Consider the following 25,235-nt stretch of genomic DNA (forward strand, 5'->3'; position numbering starts at 1 on the left):
ATGTCCTGGACAACATAAAAGGGTAGGTATTGCCAAAATTTGTTATAGAAAGAGTTCAAGATTCTATTCTGAGGTTGAAAACCCTGGTTTCAACACAATTCTAAAGACTTAAAACTGCTATGACAAAATAGTTCATAAAAGACTAAAGTATAAGGGGACAATACACAGAGAATTATGACTTCTTAAAATTGGAAAGAGAAAAAATACACTTGTGGGTTTAAAATGCAAATGCAGTAATTTTTACTTTACATTAAAAAGGTAGTACAATTATCAGTGTGCTTAGATAAGGCATATTAAATACTTTTCCCTCAAGTAGGTAACCTCCTTGTATTTTTGCTTTTCTTGATACAATGGAATACTACTAATAGTTACATACTAAAAGAAATAATGTGATTTCAATAATTACTCCTATTAGAACAGTAAATGCATTCTAACATCTTTCTATCAGCATTTTCTTCCAAATTAGCATCACAGACACCTTTGTTTTTTAAAGTATATCATCACCATACTGGGATTAACTATTTCAATAATTATTTCAAGTTTCATTGCTCGCTTCTCCTTTTTTATCTAATATGCTTTCTTACCTTTGCTTCTCTAGTCCCACCACCTTCCACATTCATCCTGTAACATGTAACTCAAATGCCATCAACTCCAACTCCTATGCCTACCTGTTCCCATACTGCACCTCTTCAGAAATGACTGTCTCAGCTACAAACACCCAACAGCATTTGATTTGTGCCTCAGTTTTGGCATTCATCACAAACCACGCTTTAATATGAGTATCTTTATAAATTTATAATTTCTACTAGATTTTATGTTCCTTAAGATATCATGAGATAGTGCAGTGGTTTCCAAGCTGTTTTTTTACAATAAGACAGTCTTGCTATGTTGTCCAGGCTGGACTTGAACTTTGGGCTAAATAAAAAGATCCTCTGATCCTCCTGCCTCAGCATCCCAGATCAGCTGTTAGGTCTGAATTTGTGGAAGTTATTTAATTTCCTCGAGCTACTGTTTCTTCATCTGTCAAATGGACACAATATTATCTATCCCACAAGGCTGCTGTAAGGACTAAATGAATTAAGTGCCTGGCCTGGTACAGTCTCAAAAATATTATTTCCCTTCCTCCTTCATTTAAGAGAAAGGATAATGTCTTAAGGGGTTAAAAAAAAGACCCAAGCAGGAGAGGAGACCTAACATTTGTTAAATGGTCTTTTCATGCCATATGTGTATCTTATCAAGTTTCTTAACTGCCATATGAGTATTAGTATCTATCTCAATTTTATAATTAACTCTCCTAAGGACTCTTAAAATAGGTATGCAGATTCAGGTTTTCTTAAATTTTATCACAATAACTTGTACATAAAGAAAATCTGCATTTGATAACTGAAGATACAAATTAAAAGTAACCCCTCATTTACCTATAATTTACATATCTGATAGTCTCAATTATTTGGAAAAATTTAGAAAACTGAGAATAAGAGATCTCTAGGCATAAACTATAATTTATCTAATTTAGAACACTGCTTCTAGACCTCATAGCTAATTCATTCTGAGTTATATTATTTTAAAAGTTAAAATTTCATAACCACCTTGGGAAAATAATTTTATTCCTGTTGTATAAATAAGAAAATTGAGGTTAAAAGGAAAGTGACAGCTGAGCTCAATAGCTCACACCTCTAATCCCAGCACTTTGGGACACCGAGGCAGGAGGATCGTCTGAGTTCAAGTTTGAGACCAGCCTGGGCAACATAACCAGACCCTGTCTCTATTTAAAACAAAAAAAAAAAAAAGGAAAGTGACTTTCTTAAAGTCTTATGACATGTGACCCTTTCCCTCCCAGTCCCACTTCTTCTAAGATATCTGGAGTAGAAAATTCTTTTGGAAGCAAGCAAGCTCCCCATGCTCTTAGAGGGCTAATAGGTGGGGCTACCAAAAGAAGGCTAAGAGGTAGGTGTAGTACCTCTGGTTCCTGGCCAACCACTCTAGGGCAGGAAAAGACTTGGACTTGAGGCAAAAACCCTAGTCAGAAATAACTCCTAGCATTTACTGAGCACCCTCTTAAACCCAGCACTATCCTGTTTTGCATGTATTATTTCCAAGTCTTTACAAACTTTTTCAAAATAGTTACACATATCTTCTGCTTTGCAGACAAGGAAAATGAAGTTCAGAAAGGATGACTTGCCTAAGGTCATGGTATGCCAGGATTCAAACCGAGGACCATAGGACCTTAAAGTCTAATCCTCTTCACTAATCTAGTGGTTCCCAAGCTTAGATCCAAGTCTGACTCACGCAGGAACTTAATGATAGTACCAACAAAAACAAATTATTGAGCCTTACTTCATACCCATGCCTCCATACCCACCCATCCACAGATTAGAGTCCAGGAACTTATATTTTTAAAAGAGCTCCTACAACAGTTCCAATGTGACCAGTCTGAGGGACTGCACTAGGCCATACAGGTTTATGTAAGCAAAGACCACTAAGAGCAAAAATAATATTCTAGCTCTTCAAAATAAAAGGGGCAGGGGATATAGAACCATTTCATATCATGTATCTCAAATATATATGAAAAATGAGGGGAAAGATCTATTTCAGGAAGACAGAATTAGAATAATTATCTATAACTCAAAGCAAGGACATCAAAATCTATACCCAGCAACAAGCACAGCAATCAACATGTCAAACATTTATGCTTAGATCACACCAATATTTAAATTTAAAATAAATGGAGGCAAGGCCAGGCAGAGTGGCTCACACCTGCAATCTCAGCACTTTGGAAGGCAGAGATGGATCACTTGAGCCCAGGAGTTTTGAGACCAGCCTAGGCAACATAGTGAGACCCAGTCTCTACAAGTAATTTTTTTAAAAATTAGCCAGGCGTAGTGGTGTGTGCCTGTAGTCCCAGCTACTCAGGAGGCTGAGGTGGGAGGATTGCTTGAGCCCAAGAAGTCGAGGCTGCAGTGAGCTGTGATCGAGCCACTGTAAAACCAGCCTGGGTGACACAGCGAGACTCTGTCTCAAAAAAAATAATAAAATAAATTTTTAAAAATGGAAAAAAAAAAGGCTATCAAAGGAGTCTGAATCCAACTCTGAGCAGCTTCACAGACAGTGACAAAGATGATATCCTTCCTTGCCTGATGGGGTGGTGCCATGAAGAAAAAGAGACGCTTCAACAGTATTGATAGGTTGATGAGTTGATAACATTCTCCAGGGCATGACTTTATCTGGAAAAAGACATGAGAGAGAGAGGAGAGACTGACTAATTTAGAATCAGAATTTTTACAAGAAGAGAATATGCCAAAATATTAATAGCAGCTCTTTCTAGGGGAAAAGATTGTAGGTAATATTGACTTTTAATTTGGGGCTTTTCTTATCTTCAATGAATCTAAATTTAGAATGAGATTGAACTTCTGACATTATATTTAAAAATAACACTGTAATTTCTATTTCTAATTATCATTTTGATGATAACTGGGTATGTCAGTCCTCCTACTCAAAGACAATTCATGGAACTGTTTAAGATCTAACTACAATAGTAGAGAGGTAGATAAAACTCTACAAGACAGAAGCTTCATTAAAAGATGTTACAGGGGCTGAGTGTGGTGGTTCACAGCTGTAATCCCAGCACTTTGGGAGGCCAAGGTGGGAGGACTGCTTGAGCCCAGGAGTTTGAAACTAGCCTGGGCAACACAGCAAGAACTCCATATCCACAAAAAGTTTTAAAAATCAGCTGGGCATAGTGGCGCATGCCTGTAGTCCCAGCTACTCAGGAGGGTGAGGGAGGAGGACCATTTGCACCCAGAAGTTTGAGGCTGTAGTGAACTATGATTGCACACCACTGCATTCCAGCCTGGGTGACAGAATGAGACCCTGTCTCTAAGAAGAAAACCACCACTAACAAAAAAATTTTATAAATTCAATTTTATCAATTCCTATCATAATATAGTATCATTCCATCCTGGAATCAATTTTATCATAATGAACTAGAAGAAATCCATTCCTACAACATAATGCACTAAGAAAGCTTTTATTTAAAGGAAACTTGAGGCATAAAACACATAACATAAAAATCACTCTTTATCTGCTTTGTGAAAGATATGTTAAGGATTTAGTAAAGTGTGTAAGTGATAATCCAGACCATCAGCCATGGAGACATAGATGTCAGCTGTTCAGGTTATTACACACCTCACTGGATCTGATCTACAAAATCCTTTAAAGGTAAACCAAGAAATATATGATACAATAAGACTATTAGAAAACAAAAGATGTATGGCCCACATAAGATCTTAAAGGCCAGGGACAAAAATATGTAACAAATAGGTCATAATCATCTTATATGGAACACATAAAACACCTCAGAATTTAAAAGCAAAAAATGTTAATGTTAAGAAGATGAAATCATTATTAAATAATTTTCTGTCTGTACCCATTCATAAAACATGACTTCTTTTGCCAAAAGTATCTATCAATGTCAAACTCAAGTTCCTCTCAAATCATCTTGACTTAAAAAAAAAATACAACAAAATCAAGAGTCGACTTGTCTAAGGCATATTAGAGAGACAGAAGAGAGAAACCTCTTGGCCATCAATTATAAGTCGCTCTTATTTTCTACTTTGCATTCAATTTTAAATGTAATTTCAATTAACCCAGTCTTTCCTTCCCAGAACAATTACTGAAATTACATAAAATCCTGAGAATATGAGAAAACATTTTCAGTTTCACACTAACGGTTTTTTAGTACATCCTTCTTAAAAGCATCAGCATTAATACAAGACAAAGACTGTCAAAACAATCTTGTTACTGTGATATTTCTCCCACCGATATTCACATTCTTAAAGATTATCATATCCCCAAAGGAAGTGCATAGAAAGTGGGTGTTTTAGGCCTTGTAATTCTACGCACCAGATGAGCCACTATGGTGACATGGTGTGCACAGAGTTCATCAGTCCCATATCTGCAATATAAAAGAGAAGGCAACTATGTTTATACAATTACTCAGAAACATAAGGAGATGAACTTGCATAAAGCACTAAATATTCTGATGAGGACATTAAAAACTGCCATTATTTCCATGACCAAATAATATCACAATATACAAAACTCCCTAAACAGTACTCATCTATTGGCTTGAACCAAAGAAAGAACTTGTTTCCTAATTTAATGCTGTAATATGAAATCAAAGCGTTTTGGGAATTATTTTTAAAGGATTATTGAAACATAGTTTTTCTATAAGCTTACAATTATAAAATTATCTACTGTCAGTCACTACTAATAACCAATCCAAAGAACAAAAAAGCAAATATGTTGTACCGAGCAAGGAAGCACCATGCATCCATAGCTAACAAAGAGGTGATCATATTAGCACTAAGTACAGCATTCAGCAGAGCAGCATCCTAATCAAAAACAGAAAAATTAATTTATTTAAATACTAAAGTTCACAATAAGCAATAATATTATATTTCTCAAAATAAAACAAGAAAGCACTATCAGAATCCAAATAACAGATCCTCAATGGGGGAGTTCTACTTTCTAGTATCTGAAAGGACACTGCCATTCCCTCAATATTTATTGAGCACCTACTATACATTAAGTACTGTACTGTGCTATGGAGAGTTCAACATGATTTTAAATGTAGTAACTCAATCACTAGGATCCACAAAGATTCTCTAAGTAGCCTGAAATATTCAAAACAACATAAATAACATATATGCTTATATTCTTCTTTCTGCCTTTATTCACATACAACATTTAATAGGTGCTAGATATTGTGTAATATCTGAAATGCTACTGATCTTTAAATTTCAGATATTACAAGTATCGAATTCCTAGAATTTCTTAACCTCTTTTCAAATCAAATTCTATCTTTTTTAAAATCTATATTATGTCTGAGATCTATAAGAGACCTGATACTACAAGCTATTTACTTTTCTTTTGAAACTTACTTAAGTACTACATATTTTTCCTCTTCTCACATTGTCTTTGCATACCTCCCCACCCAAAATGTTTTCTCAAATATTTTAGCCAAATATTAGATCTAAGTAATACAGGAATCTGGGATTACCATTTTCTAGGACACAACTAAGTTTCACTCAAAAGGAATATACTAAGTATTCCCACATTTTCTTCTGTATATGAATCACAATTTCAATGAAGAGAAAGCAAAAGTGTAACCTTAGCTTAGCACAGTAAGTAATATGCTTACCAGTTCAGCAAACAGTGAGGGATGAAAGGAAGTAATAAATGTACACAGATGAACACAAACATGCTGATACAAGGTGACAGCCACCTCAGCTTTCCCCTTACTCTTTAATCCCTGTAAATGAACAGGTAGAGAGAGTTCACCAGAACACTGCTCAAAACTGTAGAAAATGGCTTTGAGTAGAGATATCCTGCAGGGAAATTGAGAACATTGAACCCAACATTAATAACATTTACTAATTAGCAATTATAATAATAATATGTAACATGGAAGGTTGTTTAAGCAGAAAATGTTTCAAGAGGTATAATCAGCAATAGTTTCCAACACGTGTGAATATGTACACATAAAAGGAAAATATATTCACTGTCAAAGAAATTCCTTAAAGGAGAATTTTCCTGGACATTTTTTGCATCATTTACCAACTGTTTATCTTGGTACTGAGTTACACAAAGTCAAAGTTCCTCAAGGAACTTGAAACTTAAATAGCTAAATTAGATATTATATGGAAAACAGAAAATAAGTAGCAGACGAGGAGTCATTTTAAGATTAAAATGGTTGAAGAAACTTAGAGGATTTAAACAACAAATTAAAAATAGTCAAGCTATGGGCAGGGTGTAGTGGCTCACGCCTGTAATCCCAGCATTTTGGGAGGCCGAGGCGGGAAGATCACTTGAGCCCAGGAGTTGGAAGACCTGGGCAACATAGTGAGACCTTATCCCTAGAAAAAATTTAAAAATTAGCCAGGACAGCTGGCACACACCATTAGTCCCAGTTATTTAGGAGGCTAAGGTAGGAGAATCACTTGAGCCCAGGAAGTTGAGGCTGCAGTGACCCATGGTCGTGCCACTGCACTCCAGCCTGGGTGACAGAGCAAGACCCTGCTCCAAACAAAACAAAACTGTTCAAATTGTAAGTACATAAAGAAGACAAAAGCACGAGTAAAAGCACACAAATAAGGGGGTGACAGAAGCAAGGAATATGCGTTGAAAATGAATACAAGAATGAGGAGAAAAAGCAGAAGATGACAACAGTATGGGACAGGCTTTAAATCCAAAGCTGAGAAGTTCTAACATTATGTTTCAGTTTTTGAGCAGAATAGGAAGCTCAGAGCCAGATTTAGGGAGACTAACCTCATCGTGGTACACAGAATGGGATAAAGGAAGAGGTGAAAAATTAGAGCACAGAGTAATCCGGGAAGAAAGAAACTAGAGCCTGGACTACGGTGTTGGCAAGGAAGATGATTAAAGGTTAAATTTGCCAGGATATACCTTACAGTGTCTAGTGTTCTATTTATCAGAGCTCGTTTTTAAATGTTTCTACTTATAGCTACTCTATTACAATCAGTGTTTATAATGCTGACCATTAAGCAATACTGAACAAAATTAAATATTAAAATATTTTTAGCATCTAATATAGGTTTATATATTTTATATTTATCTGCTTTTATAAAGTAGCAATATATATGTGTGTCTACACAATAACTATTAACATAAATATCTGATAAAAAAAAAACACAAACTTAATTTCAAGACCATTCCAAACAACAGGGCATTCTTAACCATTGGTAATATGACTGGATAAAAACATGTTTGCTACCTGGTTGTAGTTTCTGAGACCTGGCTGTCTGTGCACCACAGGGTTTGCACTTCCTTAGGCTGAGATGGCAGCTTATCCATGACAACAACCAGAAGAAGACATTGTGGAAACTGTAGTTCACATGGCAGGTCTTACATGTAATAAAAACACATTAATTCAGCAGAAATCTGATTAATACGTAAAGGAATAATTTTTTTTTGTTTGAGTCAGAGTCTCACTCTGTCACCCAGCCTGGAGTGCAGTGGTGTAATCTCAGCTCACGGCAACCTCCACTGTCTGGGTTCAAGCGATTCTCCTGTCTCAGCCTCCCGAGTAGCTGGGACTATAGGTACATGCCACCACACCCAGCTAATTTTTGTATTTTTAGTAGAGATGGCGTTTCACCATACTGGTCAGGCTGGTCTTGAACTCCTGACCTCGGGTGATCTGCCCACCTCGGCCTCCCAAAGTGCTGGGATTACAGGTGTGATTCACTGTGCCCAGCCAGGTATAATTTTTAAATAAGAAATATGTTTCAAGAAAAGAAAGTAAAAGAAACTTAATAAAAATTTCTTAATTGTAAAAAAGAATGGCTAGGGGAAATCAGTGTCTCTAACATGTCATAATAGATGATTTATCATTAAATCTATTTTGAAGCTTACCTAATTTACTGTCCAAAACCACCTGCACGAAAGGCTGAAATGTGAGCAGCTGACTGATAAGTGGATCCAGTGTCACTAGGAAAGCACCTGCTATTTCCTCTTGGTGTGCTTTAGAAATCCTGGTAGCATAAAGGCTTGGAGGAAACTTGCTGGGAAGGGAGAGAAAAAAAACTCATTCATTAATAGTTATCTTCTAATTTTAGGTAGAGTAAGTACTATAAACTGATGTTCTGGTAGTAAAAATATATTAAAAACTAAGTTTTTAAAAATAAGTGTGCATTTTATAAAACAAAATTCAAAGTACCGAATTGATACCAGAATTGGATCAAGATCTCTAAACTAAACATACCCATAATTCTATAAAATGAGAAGTTGATAATCTTAGAGAAATCTTTGTTGCTTTGAGGCACTGATATCATTTTGACAATATCCTTAAAAATACTATAAAAATCTAAATCTTAAATCAAAAGTAAAAATATATATTGAAAAGACTATGTCTGATAAATTCTAGCTTATTTCTATTAAAAGTTGTTTTTAGGCGGAGCGTGGTGGCTCATGCCTGTAGAGGTTGAGGCGGGTGGATCACCTGAGGTCAGGAGTTCAAGACCAGCCTTGCCAACATGGTGAAACCCCGTCTCTACTAAAAATACAAAAATTAGCTGGGTGTGGTGGTGCATGCCTGTAATCCCAGCTACTCGGGAGGCTGAGGCAGAAGAATCGCTTGAAACCAGAAGGCGGAGGTTGCTGTGAGCCAAGACTGCGCCACTGCACTCCAGCCTGGGCAGCAGAGTGAAACTCTATCTCAGAAAAAAAAAAAAAAAAAAATGCCGGGTGTGGTGGCTCACGCCTGTAATCCCAGCACTTTGGGAGGCCGAGGCAGGCAAGGTTGGGAGTTCAAGACCAGCCTGACAAACATGGAGAAACCTCGTCTCTACTAAAAATACAAAATTAGCCAAGCATGGTGGCACATGCCTGTAATCCCAGCTACTTGGGAGGCGGAGTCAGGAGAATTGCTTGAACCTGGGAGGTGGAGGTTGCAGTGAGCCAAGATTGCGCCATTGCACTCCGGCCTAGACAGCAAGAGCGAAACTCCATCTCAAAAAAGAAAAAAAAAGTTGTTTTAAAATAGGCAGAATGCTGAATTTACTATGAATTAATACTCAGTTTCTGAGAAGCAAGAGCTTTACAAGAAATAAACCGTATACTAACACTGAAGAATGGAAAGATTATTTCATGAAAATGTCTCAGTAACTGGATTTTAAACTGAACTTCAATCAAAACTTATGTGAACTAAGATATGTATTCTATATTTTTTGCCACATTAATTGTAAACTTGACAATACATGAGAAAACCCTGTCTAGCAGAGGATAACAGCATTTTAAAGTAACAGCATTTTAAAGTATGCACTTAAGATAAACACTTGAGGTTTTTGTAGAGTGATGGAAAAAGCACCAATCTGTCAATTAGTTACATGACTTTGGTTCATTCATTTGCCCTCTCTGAGACTCAGTTTCATCATTTGTGACGTTGATTCTGAGTTACCGTGAGGATTAAATTATAAGTAAATAAAAGACATATACAAATAAAACATAGTAATGAAATTCCACAGACTGGAATTACATCTACTGAGCATCATTGCAAGAATTTATTTTTTCAATCAAATATTTTTAAATTAATTTGACATCTGTTTACTAAGTGCCTATGTATACATGCCATGCACTGTTCCACGAGTGGGTGATACAGTAATAAAGAGAATATACAAAGTGACTGCCTTTATAGTTTACAATTCTAATGAAAGGGGACAGTTAACAGACAAGTGTACAAGTAAATACATAATATAGCAGAGGTTAATTCAGTGCTGTAAAGAAGAAAAATAAAACAAGGAAAGAAAGACAAGAAGTTCTATTGATGAAAGTCATTTTGAGGGGTTGAGCAGAGAAGTCACATCATCTGATTTATGTTTTTTATCATTTACTTTGGCTACTTTGTGGAGAACAAACTAGCGCGAGGCAAAGATAGAAAGTTTTTTGCAAAATCCAGGCAAGAAAATAATAGGGGGTCAGATCAGATGGTAGCAGTTCAGGTGATGAGAAGTGCGTGTACGTGTGTGTGTGTGCACCGAAGGTAACATTGACAGAACATGTTAATGGGGCAAGGTTTTTTGGCCTGATCAATTTGAAGAATTGCCACTTAAACTGAAATAAAGAAATTAGAAAAGGAACAGATTTTGTTGGGTATGAGGATGATATGGGTGGAAATCAAGAGTTCAGTTTGGGACAATTTAGTATAGATGTCCTGACTAGTAGTTAAACATTAAAGGAGACATAAACTTAAAGTCTTGAGACTAAATGATAATAGATAGATAACAGGCCTGAGGAGTAAGTGCTGGGACACACTTAACTTAGAAGAGAAACCTGCTAAGGAGGCTGAGAAGGAGCAGCTAGTAAGACTAGAAGAGAACCAAGAGTGAGACATGTCCTACAAACCAACAGAAGAGTGTTCAAAAAAGAGGACCAAGTGCTACTGACAGGTTACAGAAGGACTATAATTGACTACTGGATGCAGCAATGTGGTGGTCACTGATGACCTTAACAAGAACTATTTTGATGAAGTGTTGGTACAGAAAGCCTGATTGGACTAGATTCGAGAAAGAGTTGAGACAGGGGTATAGATAACTCTTTCTAGAAATTTTGCTGTAAAGAAAGGCGGAGAAACGAGACGGTATTTGTAGGAGGATGTAGAGTCAAGAGATTTTGTTTTGTATTGTTAAGATGGGAAAAATAACAGCATATTTGTATACTCATGAGAGTGACCCAGTATGGAGGAAAGGCTGATGATGCAAGAGGGAAAGGGAATAATTGCTGGTGCAAGGTCACTGAGCCTGTGAGAGAGGATGAAATCCAATGCACAATGGAGAGGCTAGTCTTAGGGGCACAGTTCACTCATGGGAGTGAGGGAATGAATATATGGGTCTAGATACACATAGAATAGTAGAAGTGTTAGAGGAAACATACAGCAGCTCTCTTAATTGCTTCCATTTTTCCTCAGTGACACAGGAAGTGAGGTCATTGACAGTGAGGAATTGGGAAGGTGTTGCAAGATACAGGAAGTTTGAGGAAGGAAAGGTGTGAAAAAGTTGTCTGGGACACTGAATTATGAAGCTGCAACAGGACTGCTGGATAAATGAACTCACTTTGTGTCAAATTTAGGGCTCTTTGGAGGAAACCATCAATTTTAGAAGTCACTTAGCCCCCATCTAAATTTTGATAACTTTCTGTAATTCAGTTCTTTTCTGAGATGGTTTCAGAAAAAAGACTGTCCTGTAAAGTGAATTACAGAAAGGTATCAAAATGTAAATTTAAATGGAGGCTAAGTGACTTAAACTTCATAGAAACAAAATAAAAATAAAGATTAAAAAATGCCAATAGAAAAATAAAGGTATATATAAGGTATACGTATATTTGTGTATATATATATTTATATTTGCCATTGGATTTTATCACCTACTAATTATTTATTACTCCTGTATAAGGTACTAATAAAATACAAAGATAAGCATAACTGATGTGGAATGTATCTTTCAAAAGCCTCTATCTCCAATTATTTCAAGCTAGCAGATAAAAATTACTAAAACATTAAGAAAAATTATTCTGTTTTATCGTAAAATGGTAGGTACTTAAGCACTGCATGGCATGGCACAGATGGCATTGTTATATCTTAATAATCATATGGCATTCTTCTTACCTGTGTATCTGAAGATACAGTTGGTGCAAAGTACAGCAAGAATCAGAGAGGAAAGGAAGAAATTCCTAAAATAAAACAACTCTATTCATTCTTTGCATAAAAATGTGTCTCTTTAGTACATATAATCTCACAAAGGTATGCAAAATAACATAAAATCCTGAATGTGCCCCCTTTTAAAAAAATTATTTGTTTTTCTTTCTTTTCTTTTCTTTTTTTTTTTTTTTTTTGAGACAGAGTTTCACTCTTGTTGCCCAGGCTGCAGTACAATGGCGTGATCTCGGCTCATGCAACCTCTGCCTCCCAGGTTCAAGCAATTCTCGTGCCTCAGCCTCCCAGGCAGCTGGGATTACAGGCATGTACCACCATGCCTGGCTAATTTTGTATTGTTAGTAGAGGAGGAGTTTCACCATGTTGTCCAGGCTGGTCTTGAACTCCTGACCTCAGGTCATCCACCTGCCTTGGCCTCCCAAAGTGCTGGGATTACAGGCATGAGCCACCACACCCAGCACTAAAAAAAAAATTCTTAACGTGAGAATGAAAGGAGGATGAGGCTGAAAAACTTATTGTTCTATTCAACCACAATGTTCAAACGTTAAAAACTGTGTCATAATTTTAAAGAGGGCTGCGTATTTGAGAGTCATCAGAACAGTAGCGATAACTGTAAAATAGAAAAGTTGTCGACCGGGCGCAGTGGCTCACACCGGTAATCCCAGAATTTTGGGAGGGCAGGGCAGGCAGATCACCTGAGGTCAGGAGTTCAAGACCAGACTGACCAACGTGGTGAAACCCCATCTCTACTAAAAATACAAAAATTAGCTGGGTATGGTGGCAGGCGCCTGTGGTCTCAGCTCCTCGGGAGGCTGAGGCAGGAGAATCACTTGAACCTGGGAGGCAGAGGTTGCAGTGAGCTGAGATCACGCCATTGCACTCCAGCCTGGGCAACAGAGCGAGACTCTGTCTCAAAAAAATAAATAAATAGAAAAGTTGTCAAGGCAGATTATTTGCAAAGATGAGCAGAGAATGCTTACAGCAGCCAGTGAACAAAACATTATTAGTAAAAGATATTAGTGGTTTTTAAAAAAACTATTGTCCATGTTCAATTTGTTTTTGACCTAGTCTTCTGTTTTTGACAAAAGATAAGGGTTTCCAATGACGATTTATTATAGTCAGAATGCCATGGCCGGTACCCTGGCTACTGATACACTGCCATCCAAATTGGTCTTTCTGGGCAGCTGCCATTTAAGAGTAGTTGGCTGCTGCTTACACTGGGTTCCCTGCAGCTTGCAGGGTTTGTATTCCAGTGGCAAAGACACATTGTGGGAAATGTACCAATGGCACTTGACGGGTAGTTGTTACCCATCTGATATTTACTTGGTGTGTAGGGAGGCAAAGTTTTCTCTAACTATGCTGCTTGTCTTTTTGAAAAAATCAATTCTATCAGGGAAATCTTTAAAAATTTTCAAATGACCATCAGCTTTTTCCTATATCTTATAATACAATAAAAACTATTTTTTTTTACTTTCTAAGACATAGTCTAATCATAAATGATAAAGAAATCACACCTGTACTTAAATCCCAGCCTTACCGGTTTCTAGATATGTGACTTGATCAAGTTATATGCTATCTGAGCTTCAGCTTTCTATTCTGCGGAACAGGGATAATAATTCGTTTTCTGAGAGGACTACAATTAAATAATGTATAATAAAGCCTTACCTTAGCGTAGTGCAAAAGGGAGTTGGCAAAAAAACGACACAATTTGAGTGTTTTCTGAAATAATCTGTAGTCAGCATTATCCTGATCCAAAAAGGGAAATAAGAAAGCATAATAAATAAGAAAAGAATATAAAATTAGCTAAGCTTACAAATGAGACAATATTTTCTAAAAACAAAAACAAAAAAAACCCCTCTTAAACACAGTATAAAATTTTTCCAAGAAAATATAACTCTTCTTTGAATTATTAGGTGCAATACAAATAACAAATGACAACAGAGGTATTAAATTAAATTCTACATTACTGAAAAGAAAAGAAATCTTAACCTATGATAGCAAAAGAGGTGATCCTTCTCAGTTGATCTGAAAGTGAAAGAAATTTAAATACCTTATTCTTTGTTACATGGGGATCAATTTAACGGATGGTCAAAAGAAAAAGGTCTTACAAATCAAAGAAAGAATGATATATAAAAGAAAACAGGTAAAGACATAAAAACACATTTCACAAAAAAGACAAAACAAACTGCCAATAAACTGCTACTGAAAAATATCCAAATTACAACCTAATTATACATATTTGGGGAACGGGGAGGTTTGAGGGTTATTTGATTAGCAAAGATTAAAAAGACTGATAATATCCCTGCACTAGTAAGGAAGTAAGTTAACAAGCACTTTCTTTTACCATTGGTGGGAGCATAAAATAATACATTATTATTAAAAGTTGAAATGTTAAACACCTTAACTGAGTAGCAATTCAATTTCTGGAAATACAGTCTATAGAAATACTAGCATAGGTATGCAATGTGACATTTTTGGCTGCTCTGCCTATGGAATAGCCATTCTTTATTCCTTTACTTTCTTCATAAACTTGCTTTCATTTTACTCTATGGATTCACCTTGAATTCTTTCTTGCACAAGATCCAGACCTCTTTTGGGGTCTGGATCAGGACCCCTTTCCAGTAATAACTTCCTGGCAAACCCTGTAGGGACAATACTGAGAAAACCTCCAGCCCCAAAAAGCAGACTGCAGCACCAATTAGTCAACTTTCGTTAAGTGGTGGGGTACCCAGGTGACGAAGAGGATTGGGTTAGAGGCCTAACTTACGGGAGTTAGAGTCTCTCCTAAGACAGGGTGGGTTTAAACGCCCCTCTTAATAAAAGGAAAAGATGCTTGACTGAACTTTGGTTTGCGGCCCAACTTAGGAAAATTAGACTCCTTCTTAAGATTTAGGGGGTTAGAGATCCCCCTCAGTAAAGTCCCTCTTGGCTAAGAACTGGTTTGGCACTACGGGATGTTAACTGCTATTCTCTTTGGATTACTTGGCCTTGCACTCCTGCTGACGGCTGTGGGTGACAGGATTAGGCATGTACAGAATCATGGGACATGGGGAGCTTTTATCCTCCCCAAAAGGGGAAACTTGAGCTGATGGGACTGCTGAAAAAGGTCTCTTCACTACAGACAAGTGCTGCCTGAACTTGATTCAGTGTCACTGCAATGGAGGAGTCTTTCTCAGGCCTCCCTGAGCTCCTCACCTTCCCCACCCTGCCACAAGCAATGCTTTTCTCCCATTCTCTCCTTTCCCTTTCTTATCTTTTCTGTTACTCAGATCAACTGTCCACTCTTTCATCTTGCCCAGAGACCACATGTTGAAAAATGTCCTTAGGAGCTTTACCTTGTAACCACATGGCAGTACTTGCTCTTTGTCTCCACCATCCAGAGGACAGGAATTGGGGGGTTCATGTTTTAATTAGCTCTAAAAATTATCTTGAGCCTTTGCAAGCTCAAAATTGGCTGCTCTGGGCTCCTTCTGGAAAGAACAATGGAAATTGCCTAGTGCTGGAGCTCAGCAGCTAAGGCTTTGCCATTTTACAATGGCTGGCGGCCCGGGTTCAATCTGGCAAAGGCAATGAGTACTTTCTGGTTGATATCTGTGTGACTTTTACCATTTGTTGATTCTCTTCCCCTCCATGAACTGTCTTGAATTTTTCTTTCTCTGAGCACCTGGAAGGTTACCTTTGGTAACGTTCAAAAGCCAGAAATATCCGCACTTTGGCATGGCTAAAGTCGGGTAATAGGGGATTTAAAAGGATGTTTTAAAAAGTGCTGTGGTTAAAAGTCAGCTTAATTCAAAGTAGACATTCAAGCTCTAACAGCCTGGGACTCCATCGGAAAACAGAGGGGCCACCACAGATCCTTTTTTAGTGAAAACCTCTATTTTCCTCATGGAACCCCAATTAAAAGTGGATAGATCCCTCTCAAAATCTAAGGCTCTGTTCTGTTCTGCTTTGCATTGCATTATCTGATGTTTTTCACTTTGGAGGTATCATAAATTACTTCACAGAGCTTTGGTATATAACTAGGTAGGAAATATACTTTTGGGGATAACTAATGGCACGAGGGGGATACTCAAGATCTTTGCACACTGGGATCAGAAGCATGCTCTTGGCCACTTAGAAAGTATGGGGATGTCCCCACCTTCCCCTCAACCCCCATTGAGAGATACAACTCCCATGAGTGATGGGCTGATCACAGAATAGACTGATTGGTTTTGGGTTACTTTGCAATGAAATGCATAGTAAAATCATTGGACTGCCTTGTTCCACAGTGTTTCTCTTTTGGGAATCCACGATCCAGTATACAAACGGGACACTTAATTTTGGCGGATCTATTTTGCATTCCAACTGTGCCTGCTTATTAGGCTGTAGAAACCGCATGCTTTCCTGGCCCTGTTCCTCCAAGGGCTCTACCCTAAAGCCAGTAATCCAATTAAGAAACTGGCAAATGAGCCAGGGGTGATGGCTCACCTGTAATCCCAGCATTTTGGGAGGCTGAGGCAGGCAGATCACTTGGGGTCAGTAGTTCAAGACCAGCCTGGCCAACATGGCGAAATCCTGTCTCTACTAAAAACACAAAAATTAGCCAGGTGTGGTGGCTCATGCTTGTAATCCCAGCTACTTGGGAGGCTGAGGCAAGAGAATCACTTGAACCCAGGAAGCAGAGGTTGCAGTGAGCTAAGATCATGCCATTGTACTCCAGCATGGGCAACAGAGCAAGACTCTGTCTCAAAATAAATAAATAAATAAATAAATAAAACTGGCAAATGAAAAATCTTATAACTACTGGATCTCTTCTTCTGTGTATTTATATGTATTGTGTATGAAATATAAAAGAGCTTGATAACTGGTTTAAAAATAATGAACACTTAAATATTTTGTCAGAAAAGTAAAAAGTGGAATGCCTTTTAGTTCATGTGACTTAATTTCTGGGAAATACAGTTTTAAAGATTATTGGTAAAATTAAAATATCTTCAAAATAAAGACGTGGTTTAAATTAGGCAGGTTAGATATTAGGTTTGCTAAATGCTTTAAGGTCATAAACTGCTTCTTTGACTTTTGAAAACTGTTTAACTTTGGAGTAGATTCTAGGTAAGGCCTGGGGACATGTGGTGTTAGCCATGCCCCCTAGCTATGCTAGAAAGAGTCAAACCTTACCTACACTTCTGTTCTGTGTCCTAGGCTCCATACCTAGTACATAATTAGAATTCCTTACTTACCAAGGTTTTCCACCATAAGTAAAAGTTGCTAAGAGTTAACATTGTAACATGTCATTGAAGACTACTGAAGAAACAGTTTTACATTACAGGTATGTAAGGAAAGTGAAATGTGTTTTTGGTAAAAGATTATAAGAAAGCATGGGAATGTGGATTTTTGACCTAGATTAAAGGGGGACAGGATTGTTTTAAGTTAAATAGGATAACGCTGAAGGTTTGAGCAAGTTGTACAACATTTGTAAAAAATTAATCTTGCAAAAAAAAAAAATCTGTGTGAACATATTGGCTAAAGTTAAAGGGGTATTATTCAGTGTTTCCATAAATTGAACACTGGAAAAAATCACAACAGGATTTCCTGAGAGCAATAATCTACTCTTTAACAAAAATTGTAAAGAGTTGTAAATGGTTTATGAGAATCTTACCTTATGGTTATATTGATTAAAATTAGATTTTATACTGATTAAATTTTATACTGATTAAAATTAGATAGATTTGTCTATACAGTTTTATACCGATTACATTTTATACTGATTAAAATTAGATTTGTCTATACAGTTTTATTAAGAATTGGGGTTAACATCAATAGGACACTAGTGCAAAGGTGAAACTTGGCTTTTTTGGTATAAAAATCATACAGGAAGCATAGTCAACTATAAAATGATGTTTGGCTTTCTTTGGGCTATATTTGTATAAATATGTTATTGGCATGTGTTCCAAAATTACGGGAAACAACTATAATTCTGATATGACTTAATGTATACTATAATTGTTATATAAAATTGTTATCTGCCACAGAAGCAACCAAAATCCCCAGTCAATTATGGCTTTAACAGAGGCTGCCCTAAGGCTTTTTGTCATCCACAGACAATTGTTGTCTTGTTTTAATCAAAAGTTGATTTTTAATCAGCTACAGGACTTTGACAGGTGCTTTTTAATGCAGGTTTCTGATAACTTTGGCAATTGTGACATTAAAATAGAGGAAAGAAATTTTCAGGACTCTCATGAAGAGCTGGAGTGTCCATGGATATCAAACAGGGCAAGCATTAACTACATGGACTGAACTAATAGAAGACTGAAGTAATTTTTTTTTTTTACTTTTTGTTTAAAATGTTGCTGATTGTTTTATTTTTCAGAGTCAAGAAAACTTCTTTTGAGCTGTTGTGAGCTTTTCTTTGAGCTGTTTAACAATTGAGTAAAGTATATCACTGTGAATAAAATTTGGAGCATATTTGTTTCTGATTTCTCCAGAATTTGGAACCTATTTATGAATATTCTTAACTTACAGCAATATAGTTATTTGCATAAGTGCAATACAAATGTTTTCTTTTGCAACACGACACAACTGGAGAAACTGGTTATTTTACCAAGGCTTTGGCTGGAATAGTGTGTTTTCCTTTAAGGAATCAAACTTGACTTATAAAGCCAATAAAGGCCCTTGGGAAAACTTGCCTCATACCTTGTTTATGCAGTCCCTGTACAGGGTTCCTTACCTGTGGTAGGTAAAGAATGTCACTTTCTGACAGGCCCAGGAGCCCCAAGTTATCTTGGGACCTCAAGAGGAAAGGAATTTATCCAATTCATATTTTAAAAAGTCTTATCTGAGTTTCCTTATGAAACAGAGTTCCATCAAAGCCAATTTTAAAAAGCCCATGTGAAAAATAATTATTCTTGCTGTACTTTATACAGATAATCAGACCAAGTATAGAAAAGCAAATCACTCTTATCATGATTTGCCTTTAGTAAAAACGGGAGACTGGAGAGAGAAAAAAAATTATGTTTCAAAAACTATGGTACACTTGTTATTAGGTGTTTTTGAGTGTTTTTCTCATCAGTTGTTCTTGAGGTTTTTTTCTGCAATTTAGACTAACCCTGCTTATTCCTGTGAACCAACCAGTGATCTCTGGCTGCTGCTCAGAAGAAACAAGAGGGATGGTAATGTGAAAATCTGGATCAGTATTCTAATTCTGGGCCCATACTGGAATCAGCTTGGTTTCCAACAGTTGCCCAGTTCATGGAAAGCCTTCTTATTTAGTTTACTTGGGATAATTTTACTTATTTTGCTTTACTGTTATGGAATATACTGCTGTTGTTCTCTGTGTAGGAATACAAGATAATTCTGTGTAGGAATATGAATTACTGGATGTTTTATTAAATCGAACACTTACTAATCTTCCAGATATCACCTTTTTTTGGAATTGAGTTATGAATGGCCCTCATCATACTGACACTTTCTGACTGATCTCCTCTCTACCCCGAATATAAGAGACCCCAGTAGTTAGGCAGGAATATCATCATCCCTATTCAGCCCGAAGAAGTTATAGAAGATGTCTATTTGTCCCTCTACAACCCTTAGGATTAAGGGTTCCCTTATAAAAGGGAGGAGGGAAATATGTCAGAGGTGTTTTTAACCAGAGGACTCCATCTTGAAAAGGGGCTAGGTAAAATGAGGTCAAGACCTACAGGACTGCATTTCCAGGTTAGGCATCCTAAGTCACAGGATGAGATAGGAGGTCAGCACAAGACAGGTCACAAAGACCTTGCTGATAAAACAGCATGCAGTAGAGAAGCTGGCCAAAACCCACCAAATCTAAGATGGTGACAAAAGTGACTTCTGGTTGTCCTCACTGCTCACTATACACTAATTATAATGCATTAGCATGATAAAAGATAATCCCATCAGTTCCATCACAGTTTACAAATACCCTGGCAACAACCAGAAGTTACCCTATATGATCTACAAAGGGGAGAAACCCTTAGTTCTGGGAATTGCCCACTCCTTTCCCAGAAAGGGAATAATCTACCCCTTGTTTAGCATATAAATCAGGAAATGGCCATAAAAGTGGCCAACCAGGAGACTTTGGGGTTGCTCCACCTATGGAGTAACCATTCTTTATTCTTTTCTTTTTTTTTTTTTTTTTGAGACAGAGTCTTGCTCTGTCACCCAGGCTGAAGTGCAGTGGCGCGATCTCGGCTCACTGCAACCTCCACCTCCTGGGTTCAAGAGATTCTCCTGCCTCAGCCTCCCGAGTAGCTGGGATTACAGGCACCCACCACTGTGCCCAGCTAATTTTTGTATTTTTAGTAGAGATGGGGTTTTACCACGTTGGCCAGGCTGGTCTCCAACTCCTGACCTCATGATCTACCCACCTCTGCCTCCCAAAGTGCTGGGATTACAGGCGTTGAGCCACCACGCCTGGCCTTATTCCTTTACTTTCTTAATAAACTTGCTTTCACTTTACAAAAAAAAAACAAAACTTTTTTTATATAGTGAAAACTGAAATGTACCAAGTGTGCATCACGTGGAGAACACCTAAATACAGTTGATCTTTGAACAACATGGGGTCTAGGGGTGCCAACCCCCATGTGGTCTAAAATCCGAGTATAACTTTTGAGTCTCCCAAAACTTAACTACTAATAGCCTACCACTGACTATGAGCCTTACTAATAAAAAGAGCTGATTAACATATTTTGTATGTTATATGTATTAACACTGTCTATTTACAAGATGAATCATCTGTCTGAAATGGCAGGTAATTGCAGTTGCAGACCTCAATTTACAATATGTATCAAGGAATTCTCAGGAGCACTTCCAGGATCACTAGTGGCACTTCTTATGGGTTTCCATATTGCATTAAAGATGATGAAAAAATATGGAGGCACCTCAAGCGATAACTTTTTACTGAGAAAAGCAATTTACTTACTGGAGAGACAAACTGCTCATGTGGGGATGGTTAGTATCACATGGCCTTGCAACACTTTTCACAGTAACAGCAACAGGAAGTGGCTATGAAATTATTGTATATTGAATATATAGAAAATAACGGCAAAAACTGCAATTACTTTTGCACAACCTAATAGTACTACAATATGTACCACAGTTAATTTTATGCAGTTATGATTTAATACTGCATATTTACCTTTGTTTACATTTCTCTCAACTGCATGGTACCATGTATGGTCTCTGTGTGCTAAGTTTTGATAAATGTTAACCTTTGATAATAGATTTGTATTATTTTATGGTAATAAATGACAATTTTAAAAAGTCTGCATAAGTTGACCTGTGCAGTTCAGACCTGCATTGTTTAAGGGTCAACTATAAATTTATAGTATAATCATATAAGAATCAGGTACATATATCTTCATGGACACAGAAAGCCCTAAGGATAAACTGTTAAGTAAAAAATCAAATTGTAAACAATTTGTATAATGTAAAAATTAATTACAAAAATTGACTCATTCTTGTCATACCCAACTAAAACAGAGTCAACAGGCCTAGGGGAAAAGCACTCAGGGCACAAAACATTTCTCCCAAAATGTAATTCTCTGTAGGCCTGGCTGCTGAAACTGCCTGCTGTAACCGGAAACCAGTTTTATCTAAGGGCTACTGAAAGAAACTAGTGCAACTTTAAGACCAGTGTTACCCACTGCCATCACTCACCAATCAGAGCTTGACAGCTCCCCAAATCTAGTGCCAATGGACTTTCTTGAAGAGCTATATGTAATATGTCTCCTTTTTTATAAGACCGCTAACCTTCTCCTTTTTCTGTGGACATACCAAACAATTGGTCTGCATGAATGCTCCAAAGTGCAATTACTTCCTCCCAAATAAAACGTTTTGTTTTCAGAGATTTGTCTATTGACTCTAATGATAACATAATCCTATCATTATTTTTAAATGTGTTAAACCACCCCCAAAATAAATCAAAACCTTTCCTGTGATTCTTTCTAGTAGATGAAAATAGGATTTCACCTTCCATGTTAGATACTTGTGTAATATGTGTGAGTTTTCTGATCACGTATTACATTTATAAATTGATAAAACAGTGGGTAGTGCCAATAGTATGCAGGGAGGGCTATAGATTCATCTGCCTGGATTTAAGTCCTGGTCCTACTACAACTACTACATGATCTGGGGAAAGTTATTAAACCTTTCTGTGGCCCAGTTTTCTCATCTATAATGAGGCTAATACAGGATTATTGTGAGATTTAAACAGTGTCTGACATTTAAGCAACTTAGCTCAATAAATATTGGTTGTTCCACCACCCAAGTTTATAATAACACACTATAATCCAAACAGCTTTAAACAGTGCCATAAAATTAGGTCAAATAAATTACTGTCTTTAATTTGTGAATTATTTCATATGAAAATAACATATCTTAACTTATATGTTAATTGGCTATGTTTCTTTTCCAATACAGCAAAATCTTCATTAAACCCAATCAAAACAGAGTTGGATGGTTCACTAATGGAATATGATCCCTCATTTTGACCCTTATTAAAAATATTTGAAAATAGTCCATTTTCCTCAGCAGAAATAGGGTAGATGAAAATTCACCTTTCTTTGATCATTTTTTTTTTTTTGAGATGGAGTCTCACTCTGTTGCCCAGGCTGGAGTGCAGTGGCATGACCTTGGCTTACTTCAACCTCCACCTCCTGGGTTCAAGTGATCCTCCTGCCTCAGCCTCCCAAGTAGCTGGCATTACAGGTGCACACCATCACTCCTGGCTAATTTTTGTATTTTTAGTAGATACGGGGTTTCACCATGTTGGCCAGCCTGGTCTCGAACTCCTAGCTCAAGCAATCTGCCCACCTCGGCCTCCCAAAGTGCTGGGATTACAGCCATGGGCCACCACACTCAGCCTTTTCGATTATTTTGAAGATGAACTCTCTAATACAGTGCTATGCAAATTTAAAAGCACAAAGTTTATTCTACACTGACCTTATAATCAGCATAGACGTCACCATATCACCATAAGAAACCTTTCCTGACTTCATTACTGGGTACCTATCTTGTACTCCCATGAGCCAGCCAATACCCAGTCCTCCAAAGATCATACCATTCTATAATAATTACCTACTTACTTGTGTCTCAGGCTAGACTCTAAGTTGTTGAGGGCACCTACAACATTTCCTGGCACAGAATAAGTACTCTGGAAATACTTGTTAAATGACTGAATGAGTGATGACACACAACTTATTTGTTTGCTTACTTTAAACTTTCTCTCTCATTCAAGAGGAAATTACACAAGATTTGTTCGAAGCCTCTAGCTTTACTTCATTACTAAATAGCATACTACTAATTAAACCTAGAGTTTTATTTTTACATTTTCAAAAAGCAGGTAAATAACACAAATAACTTAACAGTCCCATCTTTGATTTACTCAACTGTTTAAAACAAAGTTTGCATCTTAATGCCAACAAAGAAGGTGTGGGTAATATAAGCAAGGAAGACCATTTTTCAATGCTTTAAAATATGAGCACCATTCTTTCTTTGTTTCTATCTATCTAGACAGGCTCTCTGTAGTCCAAGCTCTATCTATCTAATCTATCTATCTATCTATCTATCTATCTATCTATCTATCTATCTATCTATCATCTATCTATCTATCTATCTAATCTATCATCTATCTTATCTATCTATCTATCTATCTATCTATCTATCTATCTATCTATCTATCTATCTATCTATCTAGACAAGCTCTCACTCTGTTGTCCAAGCTGAAGTACAGTGGCCTGATCATGGCTCACTGCAGCCTCAATCTCCTGGGCTCAATGCATCCTCCCACCCCAGTCTCCCAAGTAACTAGAACTACAGGCATGTGCCATGAGGCCTGGAGAATTTTCTTATTTTTTGTAGAGATGGGGGTCTCCCTGTGTTGCTCAGTCTGGTCTCAAACTCCTGGGCTCAAGCAATCCTTCTGCCTTGGCCTCTCAAAAGTGCTGAGATTACAGGCACATTCTTTCTTTAATAAAACAATTAAAATACTAATAAAATTTAAATGTAGCAGGCAATAAAATCTAAGTGTAGGCAACAGATATAATAGTATATGTTTATTTTCTGAATAATACAAATTTCTAAAAGCATTATATAAACATAAGTAAGAATTAGAGTGGAAATTAAATTAGTTCTAAGGGCCACACAAATAAATTTCCCTGTTTATAGAAAAACTAAATAATTGGGGGCTAAAGAACTATATGTTAAAACTATACATTAAAAACTCTAATAGAATATTCTCTTTTTGAAAACAATTTCAAGACTTAATTGAGAATAAATATCGATTTTAGGGGTTGTTATGAGTTGAACTGTGTCCCTCCCAAAAAGCTTTAAGTTCTAACTCCCAATACTTCAGAATGTGGCCTTATTTGGAAATAAGGTTATTGAAGACATAATTAGTTAAGATGAGGTCATATTAAAGTAAGGTATGCCCTTAATCACTATCACTGGTGTTCTTATAAAATGATGATGTGAAGACACAGAAAGCCAAAGTAAGCTAAGGATTGCCAGTGACACCCAGAAGCTAAGAGAAAGATATGAAATATATTCTCCCCTAAAGCCTTCCAGAGAACATGGCCCTATTGACACACTGTGAATTTCTGCCTCTAGAAATGTGAGAGAATAAAATTCTATTATTTTAAGCCACCTAGTTTGTGGTAACTTGTTACGGCAACCCCAGGAAATTAATACAAGGAATGATACATCACATGCTTCTATAAATAGTGTAATATTAATTAAATCTACTGGTTTTATTTTGACTTTTTTCCAAGTGAGATGATATGGCTTGAAGATTGGTGTCCTCCCAGACACCTAACACCCAATGTGATACTATTAAGAGGTGGGGGCCTTTGGGGAAGTGATTAAGTCATGAGGGCTCTGCCCTCATGAATGACTTAAGTGCCCTTATAAAAGAGGTTGAAGGGAGCTGTCTTGCCCCTTGCACTAAGTGAGGATGCAGCAACAAGGGGCCATCTTTGCACCCTCGTTAGACACCAAATCTACTGGTGCCTTCATA

The 25,235-nt window shown here is 37.0% G+C and overlaps 1 protein-coding gene across 3 annotated transcripts in view; it reads right to left on the reverse strand.

Moving 5' to 3' along the window:
• The window catches only part of FIRRM (FIGNL1 interacting regulator of recombination and mitosis), a 57,550-nt gene that overhangs the window by 17,340 nt on the left and 14,975 nt on the right, over window positions 1-25,235 (reverse strand). For all 3 annotated transcript variants that reach the window (XM_055365764.2, XM_063711001.1, XM_055365781.2), the window contains 8 exons: window positions 13,895-13,975; window positions 12,182-12,246; window positions 8,437-8,585; window positions 7,796-7,925; window positions 6,203-6,389; window positions 5,311-5,393; window positions 4,903-4,954; window positions 3,135-3,224 (listed from right to left, as the gene is read on the reverse strand). In XM_055365764.2, the coding sequence (XP_055221739.2) occupies window positions 3,135-3,224; window positions 4,903-4,954; window positions 5,311-5,393; window positions 6,203-6,389; window positions 7,796-7,925; window positions 8,437-8,585; window positions 12,182-12,246; window positions 13,895-13,975 (837 nt within the window). The remainder of the gene's footprint in view (window positions 1-3,134; window positions 3,225-4,902; window positions 4,955-5,310; window positions 5,394-6,202; window positions 6,390-7,795; window positions 7,926-8,436; window positions 8,586-12,181; window positions 12,247-13,894; window positions 13,976-25,235) is intronic.

This window comes from Gorilla gorilla, chromosome 1, assembly GCF_029281585.2.
Source record: "Gorilla gorilla gorilla isolate KB3781 chromosome 1, NHGRI_mGorGor1-v2.1_pri, whole genome shotgun sequence".
Taxonomy (NCBI): domain Eukaryota; kingdom Metazoa; phylum Chordata; class Mammalia; order Primates; family Hominidae; genus Gorilla; species Gorilla gorilla.